Raw genomic sequence first — 19883 nt, 5'->3', positions numbered from 1 at the left:
TTTGCTAAATATTTAGGAAAAAAAAATAACAAATAACTTTGGAAAGAGTTAGCACTTCTAGGAACTCTGAGACTAATATAAAGCAATATAGGTAACAGTGGTAAAAGAAATTTTGAAAGGCTTTTAGGGTGGGGCTTCCAGTAGCTGTTTCAGCAGCAACTGCGCAAGGGAAGGCTGGGAAGGTGATGGCAAACATACAGAAACAGTTTTAGAGATCAGCTTGTTCTGACTGGGCTGCCATTTCCCACTCAGTGAGCTAGTAACACCTTCTCACAAGCAGACAGCTGAATATAACAGCTTGGTGGGACTTAAAAAACAAGAAGGTGTTTCCATCAAGAGTTGCTTGCTGTTCTGTGCTCAGTTACGTAGAAAATCCACCTAAAAAGAGCAGCTAGAGAGCAGACGCTATCTAACTGGCCTGTATTTTAGATACTTAATGAGTAAAGGGACAAGGTAAAACAAGTAATTTCTTCTAATTACTTAAATAGTAAGGAAAAGACTTTCCAAAACTAAAATTCAGAATAGATTCTGCATATTCCAGTAAGTTGTGTTATTTGATAACAAAGAGTGAAGTATCTGATACCAGCTTCACCTGTGAATACTAAACATACAATTGTGGAATCATTTAGGTTGGAAAAGACCCTTAAAATAATTGAGCCCAACCATTGACCTAACTACACCATTTCCCTAAGGCTGGAGCCTTAGGAGGCTCAGGGGGGACCTTATCAATCTCTACAACTTCTTGAAAGATTATAGCAGAGTGGGGGTCGGTCTCTTCTCCTAGGTGAAAAGTGACAGGACAAGAGGAAATGGCTTCAGTGTGCCAGGGGAGGTTTAGGTTGGCTATTAGGAAAAATTTCTTCACTGAAAGGTTGGTTAAGCATTGGAACAGGCTGCCCAGGGAAGTGGTGGAGCCACCATTGGTGGAGGTGTTCAAGAAACAACTGGACATGGCACTTAGTGCTGTGGTTTAGTTGATGGTGTTGCTCAGTCAAAGGTTGGACTCGATCTTGGACGGCTTTTCCAGCCTTAATGATTCTGTGAAGTACAGGGTGATGGTCACTGCCCTGGTCCTGCTGGACACACTATTGCTGATCCAGGCCAGGTGCCCTTGGCCTTCTTGGGCACACCTGGTTCACGTTCAGCCACTCTCAACCAGCACCCCCAGGTCCCTTTCCACCGCGCCCTTTCCAGCCACTCTGCCCCAGCCTGTAGCACTGCAGGGGTTGTTGTGACCCAGGGGCAGGACCTGGCACTTGGCCTTGTTGAACCTCAGACCATTGGCCTTGGCCCATTGATCCAGCCTGTCCAGATCCCTCTGTGGAGCCTTCCTGTCCTCCAGCAGACCAACATTCCTGCCTGAGAGTGCACTTGATTCCATCATCCAGATCATTGGATTGGTGGAGGGGAAAGACGTGTAGGTCTGAGTACCAGTGGTCTCAGAGAACATATAAATGGAACAATGTGCTATGAGTTGAGTAGACAGATAGTAGATGGCAGAGTATAGTTAGTTGTCTGGTACCAATTTGTTTCAGATGGAAGCATCCTTTGTGCTTAGCTGGAAGGCCAGAAAATTTCAATCATTCAAGTCCTATATTCTTAATAGCACGTACTATTTACTGAACTAATCCTTATCTTGTTTGGGTTTTTTTCATTTTAAATCGTGACATAACTTTGTACAAATAAAAGTAGCATCAATTTACTAGTTAATCTGCAACTCATCTCTTACCTGATTGTATTAGTCTTGTATTTGATTCAAAGTAGTTTAAGCTAGGCTCTGGTTTGTTCCCTATTTTCTATTCTTCAGTTTGTTCCAAGTATTTCCAAATGACAGGACTTGCCAGTTTTTAAACCAGTGTTGACTTCTAATGAATACTCTTGTTGAATGTATTAGGATAAAGCTGTGGCTGAACCAGTAAGTCGACTGCTGGAATCAACCCTAAGAAGCACCCATATGCCAAGTCGGATTGGAGCTCTGCATGGAATTCTTTATATCCTTGAGTGTGACTTGCTCGACGAGACAGCAAAGCAACTCATTCCAATTATCAGCGAGTATCTGCTCTCCAATTTGAGAGGAGTAGCACAGTAAGACTCTTCCCCCTTTCCCCCTCGCTCCAAACTGTTGCATGTTTATGTGTGAACAAAAGGGCTCTCTGTTGTTGGTGGTTGCCAGTACATTTTAGAGCAGGCTGTTGTATCAAGCAGGTTTTGGCATTTTCATTGAAAATATCATCCAGTTTTAGGTTTAATTTACAGAGTGAAATCATATTTGAGGGTGAGAAAACTGATAGTACAGGCTTTTGTGTCTTTGGTAAACTGTGTTACTTAAACATCATTTCTCTGTCATTTTCGTGGTAATCAGTGTTCTCTTATGGCATCTCGGAGATGCTTTCTGTGATTTTAAAAAGGGCTTACGTTTCATGTGCAAAAATACTTTGTGTTTCAAGGAATTGTTTATAGTGTCTCTGTTTGTGACCTAGACAACTTTGAGGTGACCACTAGTGTTTTTGCTCATTTACAGTTGTGTGAATATCCATAACCAACAGCACATCTTGGTAATGTGTGCAGCTGCTTTCTATTTGATCGAGAATTACCCACTTGATGTAGGGCCTGAATTCTCTGCAGGAATTATACAGGTATGTTGTGATGCCTCCAGTTAGCGGTGGTCATGTAACCTGAGATCACCACATAGCTGTCTTTAACACTTAACTTGATTACTGAGGTGTGGCTTTGCTTTTGGGTTTAGTTTAATCAGTTTTTGTTGATACCTCATGCTGTTGCATACTATTGGGGTATGATGCTAGAAGATGACCTAAATACACCTCAAAACCAGGCAGTTGGCTTTTTGCTGTATTTCAGATGTGTGGAGTCATGGTGTCTGGAAGTGATGAATCAACACCATCCATTATTTATCACTGTGTCCTGAGAGGATTGGAACGACTCCTCCTTTCAGAGCAGCTTTCTAGGCTGGACAGTGAGTCGCTGGTTAAACTGAGTGTTGACAGGGTGAATGTGCAGAGCCCCCACAGAGCAATGGCAGCCCTTGGATTAATGCTGACTTGCATGTACACAGGTATTCATTTTTTTATACTTCTGATGTGCTGAGAGACTGGCTGAAGAACAGTGCTAATTTTCTTAACTTATTTTTGTTACCAAGAGTAAGAGAAGTGTATTTTAATATCCCCAGTTAACTTGTAATATTATTTTGGTTTAGGAAAGGAAAAAATCAGTCCCAGCCGTATAACAGATGCAAATCCTAGTGCTCCTGACAGTGAATCTGTGATTGTAGCTATGGAACGAGTATCTGTCCTTTTTGATAGGTAAGAGGACAAAATGTGTAAGTGGGGTTCTGGGAGGGAAATGATTCTGTTTGTCACTGTGTGGTCACTTCTCTATTTGACAGTTCTTACAGTTAATTAATGATTAACTGTACTCTCTACTTACTCTTGCTTAAAAGTTACGCTCCTGGTATACACAGTAACACTGATGGAATTGCTGAAGGCAGCACAAATGTACAGGAATGTAAATGAAAACCAGACATGTCCTAACTGAGACTGTGTGCTGCACAAACCATAATACTTCATAAATGTATTTCCAGCTCCCTTCAGGTCAAACTCTTAAGTGCTTTTCAGGATGTCTTCTACATAATCAAGGATATAAATCCAGTTTACAGGAAATAATCTTTCAAACCACCCTAAGAGTTTAAAACTTTCTTTTCCCCCCCCCCCCCCCACAAGAATTGCTCTTTCTGAGCCTGTTAAGTAGTTGCAGTGGAAGGATACAGGAAAACTTCTGTATTCACATGGAACTCATTAATGGAAACATTTCAAAAGCCCTGTTTTGATCTGACAATCTCAAGCTGTCTTAAGTGAGTATAGCATGTTAGATTTTGCATAGTAGTTTGTGGGTAATGGTTTACATTTTTTAAAGTGTTCTGTGGTTTTTCCATAACACTGGAGGAGGGTTTCACTTCTGCACTTGGTGAGAACAGAACTAGAGCAGTCAGTTCTTGAGTGCTTTAGAATATATCACTCTGAAGAGTTAGCAAAACAAATGTGACTAGTAAAAGCAAAAAATAACTTTAGCAGGGAAGAATCACATGGTAACTTGATCTTGACAAATCAACAGATGCAGCCTTTATTAGAAACACTTTCCAATCAGTATGATTTAAACAAAATTGTCTGTATGTTGGAGTATCTTTTCCCCTCTTTGCACAGCAATGCAACTTACTTTTCTTGTTTGTTACATTGGTCATTCTAATGCAAAGACCTAATGAATGGAAATCAGTGTTCTGCTTATAAATGGTCCTTGCTCTGATAACTAGGAGGAGTGATCTCCCTGTCCTTTTTTGTTCTTGTGTAATGTTTTCAGCATTCCTGTTGGTAAGTCTCATCTCTGATGCAATTCCAAACCTTCAAAAAATGTGACTATTTAAAAAAGAACAGGGGAGAGTGTGGGGTAAAGACACACCTGTAACAGCTTCTGACAGCTTTGATAGACCTCTTTGGGTAGTCTGTTACTCATGAAGATTTGGATTCATCAGTGTTGGAAAGGTGCCTATTCAGAGATGAAAGTAAAATGTTCTTTCCATTGGGAAAGAACAAGATGGGTATTTGAATTCAATCATAAAATATTTTATTTTTTATTATTTGCAGGATCAGGAAGGGATTTCCTTTTGAAGCTCGAGTAGTGGCTCGGATTCTTCCACAGTTCCTTGATGATTTCTTCCCCCCACAAGATGTAATGAACAAAGTCATTGGGGAATTTCTGTCCAATCAGCAGCCATACCCACAATTCATGGCAACAGTAGTTTATAAGGTAGTATTGATACATTTATTTTTCTTAAATGTTTCAGAAGATTTCTAAATAATTGACAGCTCAGCTGAGGGGTTTGTTAATTATATCTAACAAACCAGTCACAGTGATTGAGCTGTGATGCTGTGAGTTTTGGCTTCCAGGCAGCATTGAGGGCTAGAATTGCCATGTCACCTGGAAGCCAAAGCTCACAGAAGGACAGTTCAGTCACAGATAACAAGAAAATAGAGAAAATTAGTAGTTGTGATCCTGGTGCTCAGATTCTAGGTCTGAGGGAGCCATCACCTTATGAACCCAACAGTCAAGCCTCTGTGGACTCAGCTGGGCTTCGGGGTTTTTGGCTCTTCAGCACCTGCTGGACTTGTGCATCACTGGAGACAGTATGTGCACAGCGCATTTGAGCTATAAAAACAGGGACACCAGACAAGTCTTATATTTCTGTATGATTAGTTCAGTTTGGCACATATGTCATGAGTCCAGTTCATTAATTCATTCGACTCAGAGTTGTCTCCAGGAATCCAGTTTGTGACCGTCAGAGCTTTGTAGCTGGAGAGAACCTTTACAAGAGAAACAGAACTTCTTCCCACATCCATCCACCCTGTCTTTATTCCTGTGTACAATATTTTGCAGGTGTTCCAGACACTGCATAGCACTGGACAGTCCTCAATGGTCCGTGACTGGGTGATGCTCTCTCTCTCCAATTTCACACAAAGAACACCTGTGGCAATGGCAATGTGGAGTCTTTCCTGTTTTTTTGTCAGTGCTTCCACCAGTCAGTGGATTTCAGCAATGTATCCTAAAAAGATTGAATGTGTGCCATTTCTGGGTAATTATAGTGTAAAGCCTTGAAGGATAAGGGTACAAGTGTAACACAGCACAAAGGCAGTTTTACTGCAGATAGTGATGGTATATATTGCTTTGTGCTGTTGGTACCTCAGGTTTGTAGGGGAAAAAAGAGAAATTCTAAACAGATTATGACAACAAAGTTATCTAAAACTACTGCTTTAAGATCAGTTCCTTTTGACAATGCTAGATGATTGGGAAAGTCCTTACTTTGAAGGACTTTTTAAAAGCTTCACCAAGATAGCACTGCTGTGACCTTTAAAAGCTTTGCTCTCTATTCCTTCTGCAAGCTAAAATACATTGAAAAAAATGAAAAAAGCCAACAAACTCAAAATCAGGAGAATTATCCTCTACATACAAACTGTATTTTGCACTGCTATGTCTGTCTATGCACTGCAGTAATTCTGAGCTTTGGCAGTGGAATGCCATCAGCCAAATAAATTGGAACAGGAAAAAGATACATATACGTAGGTGGTATTAGTGCTGGGTTTATTTAAAAACAAACAAACCCATCAAACAAACAGAAAAATAACTGTTGCATTTTGTGATCAGACAAAAATGTGGCCATTTGTCATGTTTGAAATGTCCTAATGACTCAATTGCAGCAGTGCTCTTTGGCTGTCAGCAGTTGCTGATTGCATTGTTTGCTCCAATGGATAAAGAAAACTACTGCTAGCTTGAAATTAATTTCTGATGATAAGAAATTATGTGATGTTAATGAAGAAATAGGATTTATGTAGTAGCAGTTAATTGCTAGATGACAGTATTTTGCACTTGAATGTTGTTGGTAAACTCAAGACTAAACTGTTTTAATGGAGACCAGTGTTTGAAACTGCTAAACCAAAAGAAGAGCAATGTCTGTCATTTTATGACCTTAACTTACATTTCAGTCTTCCACATATTATCAGTAGAATGGGAAAATCAGAGCAAGTGGATGTTAACATCTTCTGTTTGGTGGCCATAGACTTCTACCGACACCAGATTGATGAAGAATTGGATCGGAGGGCCTTCCAGTCGGTGTTCGAGGTGGTAGCATCTCCAGGAACCCCATACCATCGCCTACTGACTTGTTTGCAAAATGTCCACAAGGTCACAGCATGTTGAACATCCTGATGTGTAGTGGAACTGCATGACTAATGTTGGAATATGAATTATGGGGAATGCAAGATCAAGAAAATACCTGGGGTTGCATTTGTGATAAATATGGACCTGTCAGTTTTCCTTCCAGCACGCATGGACAAGTGCTCTGCAGCACTGGAAATCACCTGAGAAGTCAAGTGTAGTTGTTGTTGACACCAGGCACCTCTAAGTGGAAAGAAGTATGTCAGTGTTTTTCAAGTGGTGTTGGGGACTGACGTGAGCCACACATCCTAGCTGTAAAATGCGGGCTAGTACCACATGCAAGGTAGCTGGTATTCCTCTTCTTCCCAGTATGCAGCTGAAGCCACTGTGGTGCAGCCAGTAAGACACTGACAGACTGTTACTACAACCTGCAGTCATTAGCCAACTTCATAGTTTTATGTACCTGTATATACCGTTGTGTACTACAGAATAGAATTTCTTTCCTAATGTCTCTCCCAAACAAAGAAAAGAGAAAATGGCTTTTATGATTTACACTTCCAGCATGTAATTTCTCTCTCTGGACTTTCTGATATCCAGTGGTGTATGTGTTGGTGATACCAGAGATATAGTGCACATACGTAACCACACATTTATCTTTTTTCTTCTCAGGATTTCAAATTTGAGTACAGTATATCAGTGAAAGAAATTTTAACTTAAATATTTCTATATTATGTACAGTATGTAAAATTGTAAGATGTGTGGTGCATGAGCTGTGCTGTAATTGGAGATGAACAAAAGCCATGCTACTGAATGTCTTGACATCTGTATTGTCCTCATTTTTTCTGCTTGTGCTTGAATTCATGTTCCTTTTGGAAATCCATCTTAATGTACAGGTTACATCTTGTTTTGCATCTCACTTTTTCTTAAAGTGCTTTAAAACTGGAATATGTTGATTAATTTGTCTTGAGAAACTGTACTAAGGAGGCATTCTTGTGATCCACTTTACTGTAGCTTCTTTTGAATTCCTTTATTTTGAGACATAATGGTAAAAAAGAGGACTAGTTACTCTGGATCAAACTTTAGATACTTAAGAAACTGCTCTTATTTGCTGCACAGCATTTTAAGAGACAAAATGGTGCAAGCTCCCCAGTTGTCAACAACCATTTGATCTTTCCTAACTGAGACCATGGAGTCATCTGGACCACTCCAATGTAAACAAATTTATGGTAGCAGTAAAGAATCAGAAGGCTACTGTGGTCTACTTTGGGACTGGCTAAAGTGTTAGATTACACAACCTCTTTTATTACCTGTTGTATCCATAAAGCTTTAGACACAGCCACAACACAAATTTCCATGAATTTCAGGACACTACACGGGGCCAGATTTAGCTTTTACTCACCACCCAGGGAATACCATTGATTCCTAAGCTTTACCTGAGGAAATCTAGCACAGCATTTGTCTTTAGTTGTATTTGTTATAAGTCTTGCATTATAGAGAAATGATACCTTGGTTCTCAGTCAGATCCTACATTTAACCTCCCTTCATTTTCTTATCACACCTTTTGGTGACACTTGGAAAAATGAGATAGTGTTGTCAGGAGGAGCATGTACTGTATGTATTTCTGTATATAATGTATATGTTGAAATTATACACGTGACAACATTTAATGTATACAGATGTGTATATTTGTATTTATTAAACCCATGTATTTAAACTAATTCCAATCTAGACCAAAAATTGTTGCTTCTGCCCGTAAATTGATTATAAAGGAATTGTCCGCTGGTGTCACTTCCTTTTAGAAACTGGTAGAGGAAATTGATGGTATGGGCAGTAGAAACAACTGTAGATGTTGCTGTATTTAGCTCTCTACAGGTCTTCTTATCTAGAGCAATTATTTCTGTCCTTAGCTGGGTTACTCATCTTCCTTGGGCCACACCACTGTGGTGATTTTTAAAAGAAACTGAACAGGATTTCAGAAAAAGGTTTAATAAAATAGATACTGTTTGAGAGTTTTTGAGTTATATTGGAAAGTATCTGACAAAAGTCTAATTCCAGGCAGTGAGATATAATGCCCTGTGTTTCATTAAGGGGTAGTATAGATCACTCTTCCCTTTTGTAATCACCAATAATCATTTTGTACTGTAAACCCACATACCAGTCAGTTTTTGTATAATATATAGTTTAAGTGAAGATATTTTTGTAAGGTATTTTCCAGAATTTAAAATAGATTTTAATATATTTTTTAAGCATCAGATTAGTCAAATTCTCACCATATAACTGTATATGTTGTGTTATGAAACTGTTAAATTCTTCATAATTTTAAGCTCCTCATGATTAACACAGTCCAGCTGGTTACTTTACCTTGGGATCAGAGGAGCTAGACCCTTTATAAAACTTTCCAAACCAGCTTGAGACTTCCTATAGAATCTTTCCAGCCAGTGAAGAAATACACTGACTTTAGCAGTCAGCACAGCTGGGTGAAAAACATTAGATGTGACAGACTCCCATTCCTCAAATGCCTCTTGCCAGCCTTAGAGCAAATCCTTGCATTACCTGTTTAAAGACAAGCTCTAGAGCTGATGCACTCAGTTCTAACCTCACACAGATTCACTGGTAGTAATAACTTCATCTGTTTTAACCTCTCTTGGAGATTTGTTGTAGTATATATACCTCCTGTAACGTGTCCTAAGTGTCTAAAGAAGGGCACCTCCTCTTAGGAAATTCTCTGTGACCTGAAGGGATTGTAGCTTAAGGGTCTTCCTTCCTAGTGTGGGAACACACTCCAGTAGTGCTTCAGTTCTGACATTTCACTGCAGCACACTTTCCTGTCTTCTTCCTAGACATTCTTTGCACACCCTCATTTCTTTTGGAGTGAAATCATACTCAAAATCACTCCTGTCTGCTTTTGGTGACACAAGCCATAAGGTGTGCCATAGGGGCAGTAACAGCAGAACAATGGCCACTAAGGGATTCTGATACTGGATTAAAAGGAAATAAAAATACTGCGTGTCCTTTGAGATTGACTCGATGCAAGATTTTATTTCACAGAGTGTTTTTAACTTGCTGTAAACAGAAAGCTAATTCTGAAAATTAGCCTGTTCATTTTTTCATTGAGAGCAGGGTAGAAATGTGTTTGGTCTTAAGACATACAGTGAAAAGTGACATGCAGTGAAAGTGGCTTCTTTACAGCCTTACAAGATGTGAGATATGGCATAACTGAGAGCATACTTGAGACAGATTAATGTTTAAAACTTCATTTACAATTCAGTTGTCAAAGAACCTACTTTACTAAATCTATAACGTGGCCCTCCCCTAAGAATACTGTATGCCAGCCAACTTGCTATAAATAGCTTTTGGACCAGCTACCCACTGGCCCATTAAATAAAGTTTACTTTGTGTTTCATTTCAGCGCATGCCCCCTCCCTTGCACTGAGTGCAAGAGTGAGGAGTTGCAAACTACAACTTACTGTAAACCAGTTCTTATTTGCAGGATTTAAAGTATTTTATTTACTATTTATGTTGTTTTCCAGTTGAAATTGAATGTGAGTTTATTTTAATCTTCTCTAAAGTGTATATACTCAGATGTCATTTCTTGCCTAAAGCATCTAGTAAATGATTGTGTGTTACTTTTGCTTCAGTAGGAATGCCTTCTTAGCACCAAGACATTGCTTGTTTCTTAACCACCAGCAGCATTCCGAAAGCACTGAGTAATGAGTGAACAGATTTAGGTCCAATGAAGGGGGGCACAAGTGGAACTTTTCGGGTTAAAAGTTATTTGTTGATATTGGGTAGATTTGCCTTACGAGCGTTCTGTCTTGCCATTCTTCTTTTTCAATGGCTGTTAACTATATAGCAGATGAGGTTGTGTCAAAAACACTGCAAAGACAGTTCTCCAAGAGCATCAGACCTGGTTTGTCTTAAGATTTTGTGGAGCTGTCAGGGCTGAGCATTTATGCTTCCTAAATAAAAGAAATTTTAGGGTATAATGAGCAATAAATAATAGCAATAAGCAGTTTAATTAAATTCAGTCATTCAGGATCTTACCCGGCGGTTGAAAGGGGTGGGAGAAGATGGGGAACTAACTGAGTACATTCATTCCATTAATCAGACTTTTTCCATGTACAATCCCAACTAAAGTTTATACTAAAGGTAGAAATCAACTGAGTGACAATGGTATGTGCTTTGCTCTTCTAAAACAATTTTGATTATAAGGATACATTTGATGAAGGTTACAAGAGGGCAAAATACTTTGCTAGTTTTTAGGTAGTTTAAGTATTTTAAAGTGAAAACAAGCTGCTGTAAAAACTAGAGTAAGCAACGTAGCAAAATTTTGGGGAAATTAATTATGTTAATTTTACCTAATACTGAGATTTTGGGTGAACTCTTTGTGCATGCTACCTAAGTATCCATTTAAAAATCTTGAGAATCCCACAGTCATACCCAGGAGAGCTTCTACTGTATATCAAGTTTTTAGCTGTATTCAGGTAACTGGGTATAAATGCTGCAGAGCATTTGTGAAGCATGCGCTGCTTTTTGTCATGTGCATTTTGTGTGAGCTTATCATTCCCATCAGTCCGTGTATACACACCATCAAGTTGGATAAACTTGACAAGGATAAGGTAACGCACCCTGTGGTGGGGTATCGTTTGAGGGCAATGATGAGCAAAAGCTTGGAGCCCCAACCTGAAAGCAATTGTACTCAAGGGAAAAGGAAAGCATATAATTTTAGATGTATGTTTAAGTTAAAAAAAAAAATGCTGAAAATACTGCACATTGAAACTAAAAGAGAAAATAAAATGCAACTATTACTGTAAGTGATTTTTTCTCTGGTTATTTAAAAAAAAAGGCTTGATGCATTCTTACTAGAGTTTTTCCCCAGTATCTCTTCTTTTCAGCAACTATCAAATACTGAGTATTATTAAGATATGCAAGAATACTTTAACTCTCTGCAAATGTAGCTATGCTGCACAATCACACTGCTGTTTGCAATTAACCAAGAACTATCACAGTTGAGCTTTTAATTGTATCTAATAGTCATGCTTGCCAAAACTTCTCTGGGATTCTAGAGGAGATCAGAAAAGGCAAAATTTAAGTGTACAGCTGTATTTGTGAATGAGAGTGTATTTATCCACAGCAGTCCTGGGGAGAGATAATGTTACACAGGAGAAGAAATGGTTTAACTTGCCGAAGCTTGGTTTCCCAGCTGTTGGGCTTGCATCTTAAAAGAAACTTCTGGGTGGTCCTGCTGCTGAACACTGGAGGATCTCTTGCAGTACTCAATGGCTCAGAGACATCTTGTTTTGATTAACTTTGCAGCACTTGGCTGTTCTCTGGAAACTCTGGCATAAGGTTTGAAGTAGTAGCTTACTGTTGAAAGCACGTGCTGGTTTTGTCCTTAGTCAAAATAACTTTTACATCTTGTTTTTCCTTGTCGGCGTTGGTGACAACTGATCAGCCTCCGTGTCACCTTTTAGTGTAGCCGTGGAGCCAAGGGACAGAACTGTGCTGTGGTAAGTGGCTTTGTCTTCAGAGCCGGAGACTTGTTTGAGTAATAAAGTCTTCATCTTTTTGTCACTCAGAGAAGAATACCCATTTAATTCTGGAAATATTATCCCTAAAGATGAATTTCCGAGCAATGAAGCATTCCACTTAGTAGATTAGAACTTTTTCATTTACTACAACTTTTCTGCTTTCCTCACTGCCTCTCCTGTCCTGTGTAGGTATTGGGCTTGTTTTCCCAGTTTTTAGGCAGTGCAGCTGTAAGAGTATGGCAGCCATCATTTGGGAATTGGCATGGCTCCACCCCAGTTACAAGACAAAAAGCTTTGATTGCCTGTAGAATCATACATAATTATACCATAAGTTTTGCATAACTGTTTGAAGAGATGAAAAGATTTGTAACTTGTACATTTGTTAAAAAGTTGGAAGTAGGAACATGAAAAAGTTTATATAGTTTGTATAGAATGTTATCTTCTGAGTAAGCCAAATCTTCTACTCCTCTATTGCAGCTGTAATTCTGCCTTAATTTTGTTTCTGATCTTTCCCATGGTGTACACATCCAGGTATGGCAGAGTAGTCCTTACCCCAGGTGCTGTTTTAATATCCTCCAAGCTGCAAATGTCATGGGTAGATTTTGATTAAGTGCAACCTGATTGTTTTACCTCACTATTTATGTTTTGGAGTTCTTTCAGCCAGGCTGCAGTGTATGGGCTCCTAACAAAATGTATCCCTGAGGGCTGGGTTTGACCGTACACCAGATGCCCACAGAGCTTTGAGCCAGGTTAAGTCAGACCATTTAAATACAAAGTTTTTGCTGATCTAGCTCATCTTGAATTACATGCACTGTAAAACTTCAAGTCGGTGTTGAAATAACATCTCCAGATTAGAATCTTAGTCTTTTCTATCCCTTTCTTCGCCTGAGGAAGAGGCACTAAGTGTGTTTTCATCCCTGTCTTGCTGTTAAATGGCTCTAGGATTGAAGCATCTGTCTTGTCCAATGGAAATACAAGTATAAAGCTTTCTAACTTAACTTTTCTTGGTGTGTCTTGTTAATGTTGACATTTCAAATACCATCTTTGGCATTTGATTTAACATCTATGAAAATAACACAATTCATTGTTTAACTTCTATTTCAGGCAAGTTTGGGCAGATACACTTTTAATTACACTTTGTTCATAGTCATTTTTCTTTGACTTCGTAACTGCTTCAAACTACCACTTTTTTAAATGAACACTGGATGCTGCAGAATGGGGAGGTATTTTTAAGTGCTTTCGAGGCTTCTGATCCTTCCGTCTCTTGGTAATGTGGCTTAAGCTCATTCCTTCTCCTGTCTTCTTTCCATATTTCACCTGTCGAATGCTTGAAAATAAAAGTTGTAGGTCATCAATAGATTGGTATGTGACTAAGTAACAGAGGATAAGACAGACTGAATGATCCAAAGTACCTGCAGTTTATGAAGTAACTGGGAGTCCTGAAGAAGTGAATCTTAAGAAGGGGACCAAATTTGCAACTTTTTTGCTACTGAACGTAGCAATCTAAGAATATCCTTCATATATTTATCTTCATCAGTACCAAAATCAAATGCTTTCACAATGACATTTCAGTCTGTACTGTTGTTGCTTTACTGCTTTTGTGGTTCTATCTGTGCTCACTGAAGCAGCATATTTATATACTGCAGTTACTTAAATGTGAGCTTGTGGATAATACCTGTCCCCATTGCAGTGTGATCTGATAATACTAAAAACAATGTGAGAAACACGATCTGGCAGCTGGGAAACTTGCAGGCAGCACTAACAGTAATAGTGAAAGGACCTGCTGCTTCAGAAAACATTATCTGGGACCAAGTCACATTATCAATGGTAAACAGAGGCTTGTACTATGCCGACAGGTTAATTTTCCAACTCTCCCACTGGCCTGCTGTGGGGTTTGAGAGTATCCCTGCGTGGGAAATGTACAGCAGACTTGGTCTGATTCGAGTTGAGTTGTCTCACATGACAGGATTAAGCAAACCTATGTTTCTTAGATCCATAAAAATCCAAAGTGCTTATTATACCTTAGAAAATAATGATGAATCCAGTGGTGATGATGGAGCGTTGTAAGAAGTCATGTTGAGTTATCATGTTACACTTGAAAAGATTGCTGCACCATATGTACTGCTGAAAGTTTGAGGTGCTCAGTTTGTTGCAGTGAGACTTACAGTGCTTAAAGTTCTTTTGTGTTTTTGCTGATGGGTTAAATATCGTCAAAGTGGTTATTAATTATTAACTTAGTGAGGTCTGGCTCTCCTTTGTCTGTGCTGCTTTTGTTCTCAGTTTGACTGCATTAACTCTAGATGAAATATAAATGCCAGTCCCAAACTAACAATGATCGAACTGTATTGTTCTGTGTAGCTTAATTACATGAAAAAAAATCAGGACAGGAGATCAAATTTATTATTTCATGTGTATTCAGTCATGTTTTACTGGCTATAAAACCTCATATAGACAGGATAACTTTAGAAGCTGAGTAGCATAAACAAGAATTTAGCCCTAAATTACATATTTTGAAGAGAATTTCAAAGCTTGTCATGAGATGGGCATTCATTCAAAAGAAAGTAATTGAAATTGACATTTTAGCAGGGCCCAAAAAGGGTAGGATGGGGGTCTGACATATGTTTTTTCCCTTGTACTTTTCTGCTGTAGAGCTCCCAGATGTAATGGAGGAAGGAAGGAAAGGATTTGTGCAGCAGCCTGGTGTGTGCTATATATGAGTAAAGAACCTTTTGTCTGCTGAGGGCCAATAATGGACAGGAAAAAGCATCCATGTTTGTTAAATAAAAATATTCCCAACCACAAGCAGTTGGATGGTCCATTGCTGCCTGTTGCAGGTCGTTACTTTTTCTCTGTGCAAATATATATGCATGTAAATATATATCATCACCTGGATATATCATATATAATATATTAAGATCCAGGCAGTTTGTGGACCTTGAAGCAGTTGTCTTCTCCTTGGAGACCAAATAGCTGTGGTGCACCCAAGGACAGAGAAGCATCTATGACACTTTTAAGGGCACTGCAGGACAGAGCCAAGATGATTCCTCCTGGGAAAGGGAGGCTTCATATAATGAGGTTGCAAGATACAGCCCAGGGACAAAGGAATGGTAGGAACCAGCATCTTCTCATTCAATGGCTGTGTTCACCATATTATGCTTGACAATGCTGAAGGTTCCTGTTGTTAAAGGTGGGAGACCATTTTTTAGGCTGCTCCCAGCTTTTGTGTTTAGTTTTCTCTTGCACCATGGGTGTTTACAGAGCAGCAAGGAAAAGAGACACATTTTCAGTAAGCTGTGATAGTAAGTTGAAGGAAGGTTGCAGAACTTGAAACTGCTTCTTAGTAGAGTTCTTTATCCTTAGACTTAGACTTTAACTTGAGTGTTCCTTTATATTTGATTATGAAAAGAATAAATACTTAATTTGTTCTTTGAACTACAATTTTCCCTGTAAATTACTATTGCAGAGTCAGCCAGAACTGTCTTTCTTCTTTTTATACAGGTGCCTTTCACCCACTTGAGGAAAGCAAATATGCTTTTTTTTCCTCTCCTTAAAATCAAAAATACTAAAAGTTTTTCTGCTTTTTCTAGTTACAGTTGCATCTCCTAATATTGCTGCATTTTTCTCTAGTGAGAGTCTGATGTTTTGAATTTTCACAGGTAATATTCTCGCCTTATTTGGTTTTTTGATCGCATTCCAGAAAGTTTCTTCTTTGAAAAGATGTTACTTTTAAGTTACACAGTTTTGATGTACCAACGTTCGTTGCAACATTAAGGCTTATCAGACACTGGTTGGTTTTTGGTTTTGTAAACTGACCTCTTGACATAATGATTTAAAAAAGAAAAAAGCCTGACTGGAGATCATTTATAGAAACTTGGTATGGCACAGCTTATTCTGAAACATTTAAATGTTGGGTAATGCTTAGCAGTCCTGCTGTCAGGGAAATCATCAGGAAAACGGTTTTGGTAGAATGAAGATGGCTCCTGCCCAAAATGCTTTTTGGGAAAGGGATGGTTTCTTATTTCTGTGGTTCAGTCTGGCCTTGTCCAATCCTTGAAATTTTCCATCTCAGCCCTGTGTACACACAGTCCTGCAGTATCTGCTGAATCTGTCCACTGCTGTCCCTGTTCTTCCATCTCTGTGTGCAGCTTGATTAGAGCTGGCTGCTGGCTTGTGTTTCATTTGTTCACCATGACTGACAGTCATGTCTGCAGGTTGGCTGTGTCAACTCAGCAGCTTCAGATAAGTTACCAGTACTTGTTGGTTGCTTTTATCACTTTTTCTGCCACATCCTCACCAGTGCCAGTTTCGTTCAGGAAACACTGTTCTTCCCCAGGATATTTAACTGGGGTTGATGAGTGAGGCAAGTTTCAGCATTCTTCCAACACCAAAAGCAGCACAAGAACCTTTTCTCTGTTCACCACTGATAGCTTTGGCAATAGGGTGTTGGTCGAGTTCTTTTACCCCCACTCTAGGCAGGGCATCCTGCTACAACTGGGCACAGTATTAACCCTGGGTTATTCCCTGAGTGACCACGATCCACTTGGTCCCACGGCCCCACCCTTGGAGCCCAGCAGTTTGCCCCTCATCACTGCCCACTTACTGAGCCCACCCCTGGTCAGTGTGTCTGTGAGGCTGTTTTGGGGGACAATGCCTCAAGCCTTGCTGAAGTCAAGAGAGATGAGTTGCACTTCCCTCCCTTTATCCACTACCTGGTTGTTTCATCAAACAAAGCTCTCAGCTTAGACAGGTGTGATTACTCTTTCCCAAATCCATACCAATTACTGCCACTGCCTTCTTGTCTTTAATATGCTTGGAAATGGTTTACAGAATTATTTGCTCCATCACCTTCTCAGGGATTGACATAAGGCTAAGCCTGTAGTTTCCCAGATCCTCCTCCTGTAGGACCGAAGTGATGCTTGTTTCCAGTCCTCAGGAACCTCCCCTGATGGCCACAGCTTCTGTGACATCAGCCAGATTCCTCAGCCCCATGGATGCATCCCACCACATCCTGTGGACTTGTGCATGCCCACCTTGTCTAAATGTTCCCCAGTTTCATTCTCTTCCATTGAGGGTGAGCCTTTGTGGCTCCAGTCCTTCCTGTGGGTGGGACTGGGATTCCTGGAATCCTCCACCAAATTTGGTGCTATTGGACATAGCTTTGGTTTTCATTTTCCTTTCAAAAACATGCTTTTATTATGCTTTTATTACTTAAAAAGAATGCTGAATCCAGGCTTTTTTCACAGCCCCTCAGTGCAGCTGAGGGCGCCCTGTCCCACTGCTCCTCATGGTGCCCACCAGCTCCATGGGCCTCCCATCCTGGGACAGGTCTGCTCCATTCTGGGGCTTGTGCCAGCTGCCTTTGGGATGTGGGGAGGGAGAGCCTGTCAGGGACTGTTGGTGGCAGATTAAAACCTGAATTCACGGCCGGCTGCTGAAGTGGCCTCTTCCCGAGGTAAAAGCTTTTGTAGCTTTTCCAGTTAACTTTGAGCACTCCTGCCTTTTCCGCTCACACGGTTTAGCTTTGACTTTCTTCTCCTTATCTGTCACTAGAGAGTAATTGTCCCTTTCATAAGGACCTTGCTTTAACCTTGAACAGCAGTTCCCGTGGCACCTGATGTGCGTTATGAACTATATATACTGATGAAAGAGTGAGGTACAGTCCTAATGTCTTCCTTGATGTTTTCTTTTTAAATCTGTTTCAAGGAGCACTTTCAGATGGAACATGAAAGCTCTCCCACTTACTGTAAAATTCCTTATGAAATATTTTTGTTTTGAAAATAGACATATTTAGAATAGTAAGGTAAAAGCATAGTCTTACCAGGCTGAAGCTCCAATATCCAAGCTGTTTGCAGTTGCTCTTATCTGTCCTTTCATCTGGTTCTAAACATGAAATGGGCATTTCATTATTAAAAGCATACAGAGCCTTTCATTCTGGGGGATACTCCTGTACATACTTCAGTGGGGCTTTCTGCAGTATGTGGTAACTTACAGGCAAAAGGTAGACGTTTTTATGACAATACTCTGACAGGGAGTGGTGCAACAGGATTATATACTGGAGAGGGAGAACTCTCCTTTTAGGGACATGGTTGAGGAGAGTCACAGAATCACAGTATGAGTGAGGTTGGAAGGGACCACAGTGGGGCATCTGGTCCAACCCTGCCCAAGCAGGGTCAACCCAGAGCAGATGCCCCAGGATTGTGTCCAGATGGTTCTTGAATATTGCCAGTGAGGGAGACTCTACACCCTCTCTGGGCAGCCTGTCCCAGTGCTCAGAACAGTAAAGAAATTCTTCCTCATATTCAGGTGGAACTTCCTGTGCATCAGTTACTGCCCATTGCCTCGTGTTCTACTGCTTGGCACCACTGAGCAGAGTCTGGTCCATGTTCTTGACACCCTCCCTGCAGATACTGACAGACATTGATCAGGTTCCCTCTCGGTTCGAGGTGAACATGCTCAGCTCCCTCAGCTTTTCCTCAGAAGAGAGACTCTCCAGACCCTTAATAATTTCTGTCACACTCTGCTGGACCCACTCCAGGATCTCCATGTCTCTCTTGTCCTGAGGCGCCCAGAAGTGGACACAGTGCCCCAGATGATCCTCACCAGGGCTCAGCAGAGGGGCAGGATCACCTCCCTCGACCGGCTGTCACTGCTCCTCCTAACGCACCCCAGGACTCCGCTGGCCCTCTTGGCCACAAGGACACACTGCTGGCTCATGGACAGCTTGTGTCCACCAGGACCTCCAGGTCCTTATCTGCAGAGCTGCTTTCCAGCAGGTCAGCCCCAGCCTGTGCTGGTCCATGGGCTTGTTCCTCCCCAGGTTCAGGACCCTGCATTTGCTCTTGTTGAATTTCAGATGGTTCTTTTCTGCCCATCTCTCCAGCCTATTGAGGTCCCTCTGAAGGGCTGCACAGCTCTCTGGGGTATCAGCCACTCCTCCCAGCTTTGTGTTGGCAAGGAACTTGCAGAGGAGGCATCTGTTCCTTCATCCAAGTCATTGATGAACAAATTAACACAGGGCTCAGTATAGAACCCTGGCGGACCCCACTGGTGACAGGTCTCCAACTACACCCTGTGCCACTGATCACAACCCTCTGGGATCTGCTACTTAGCCAATTCTCAATCCACCTCACTGCCCACTCACCCAGCCCACAATTCCTGAGTTTGCCTATGAGGATGTTGTGAGACACGGTGTCGAAAGCCCTGCTGAAGTCAAGGTAGATAATACCCACTGTTCTCTCCTCAGCCATCCAGGTGGTTGTTCCCTTGTAGAAGGCAGTCAGGTTGGTCAAGCTTGATTTAGTTTTAGTGAATCCATGCTGGCTGCTGATCACCACCTTGTCTTCCATGTGGATATATGGCCTACGCTCATAGGAATAAAACTGAGTTGTTCTGGAGCAGGTACCTTTTTGTGCTTGCACCTGGTAACAGATGTGAGCTGCCTGTGGCAAGTGGATATAACCAGAAATTCAGAATTCAGTGAGTGGAGGGCATGATGAAGGTTCCTAAGCTTTCTGCCTCAGCTGGACTTGTAGGAAAAGAAATGAGTGCAGAAACTGAGCTTTATTCAGCTTACAAGAGGAAAGCTGCAGAACTGCCAGACATGCAGAAAAAGGAAAACCAAGAAAAAGAGTA

The 19883-nt window shown here is 40.7% G+C and overlaps 1 protein-coding gene across 3 annotated transcripts in view; it reads left to right on the top strand.

Annotated features, from left to right (window-relative positions):
• HTT (huntingtin) overlaps nt 1-8727 on the top strand; it is a 75925-nt gene extending 67198 nt beyond the window's left edge. For all 3 annotated transcript variants that reach the window (XM_042053881.1, XM_042053880.1, XM_042053879.1), the window contains 7 exons: nt 1895-2085; nt 2522-2636; nt 2860-3073; nt 3215-3320; nt 4656-4818; nt 5446-5606; nt 6549-8727. In XM_042053881.1, the coding sequence (XP_041909815.1) occupies nt 1895-2085; nt 2522-2636; nt 2860-3073; nt 3215-3320; nt 4656-4818; nt 5446-5606; nt 6549-6762 (1164 nt within the window). In that variant the 3' untranslated portion in view covers nt 6763-8727. The remainder of the gene's footprint in view (nt 1-1894; nt 2086-2521; nt 2637-2859; nt 3074-3214; nt 3321-4655; nt 4819-5445; nt 5607-6548) is intronic.
• The last annotated feature ends 11156 nt before the right edge of the window (nt 8728-19883 follow it).

Source organism: Corvus kubaryi, unplaced genomic scaffold (assembly GCF_017639235.1).
Source record: "Corvus kubaryi isolate FWS band 111438036 unplaced genomic scaffold, C.kubaryi_AGA036_p1.0 split1-131, whole genome shotgun sequence".
Lineage (NCBI taxonomy): Eukaryota > Metazoa > Chordata > Aves > Passeriformes > Corvidae > Corvus > Corvus kubaryi.
Note: the sequence above shows the minus strand (reverse complement) of the source record. Positions and strands in the feature narration are given on the sequence as shown.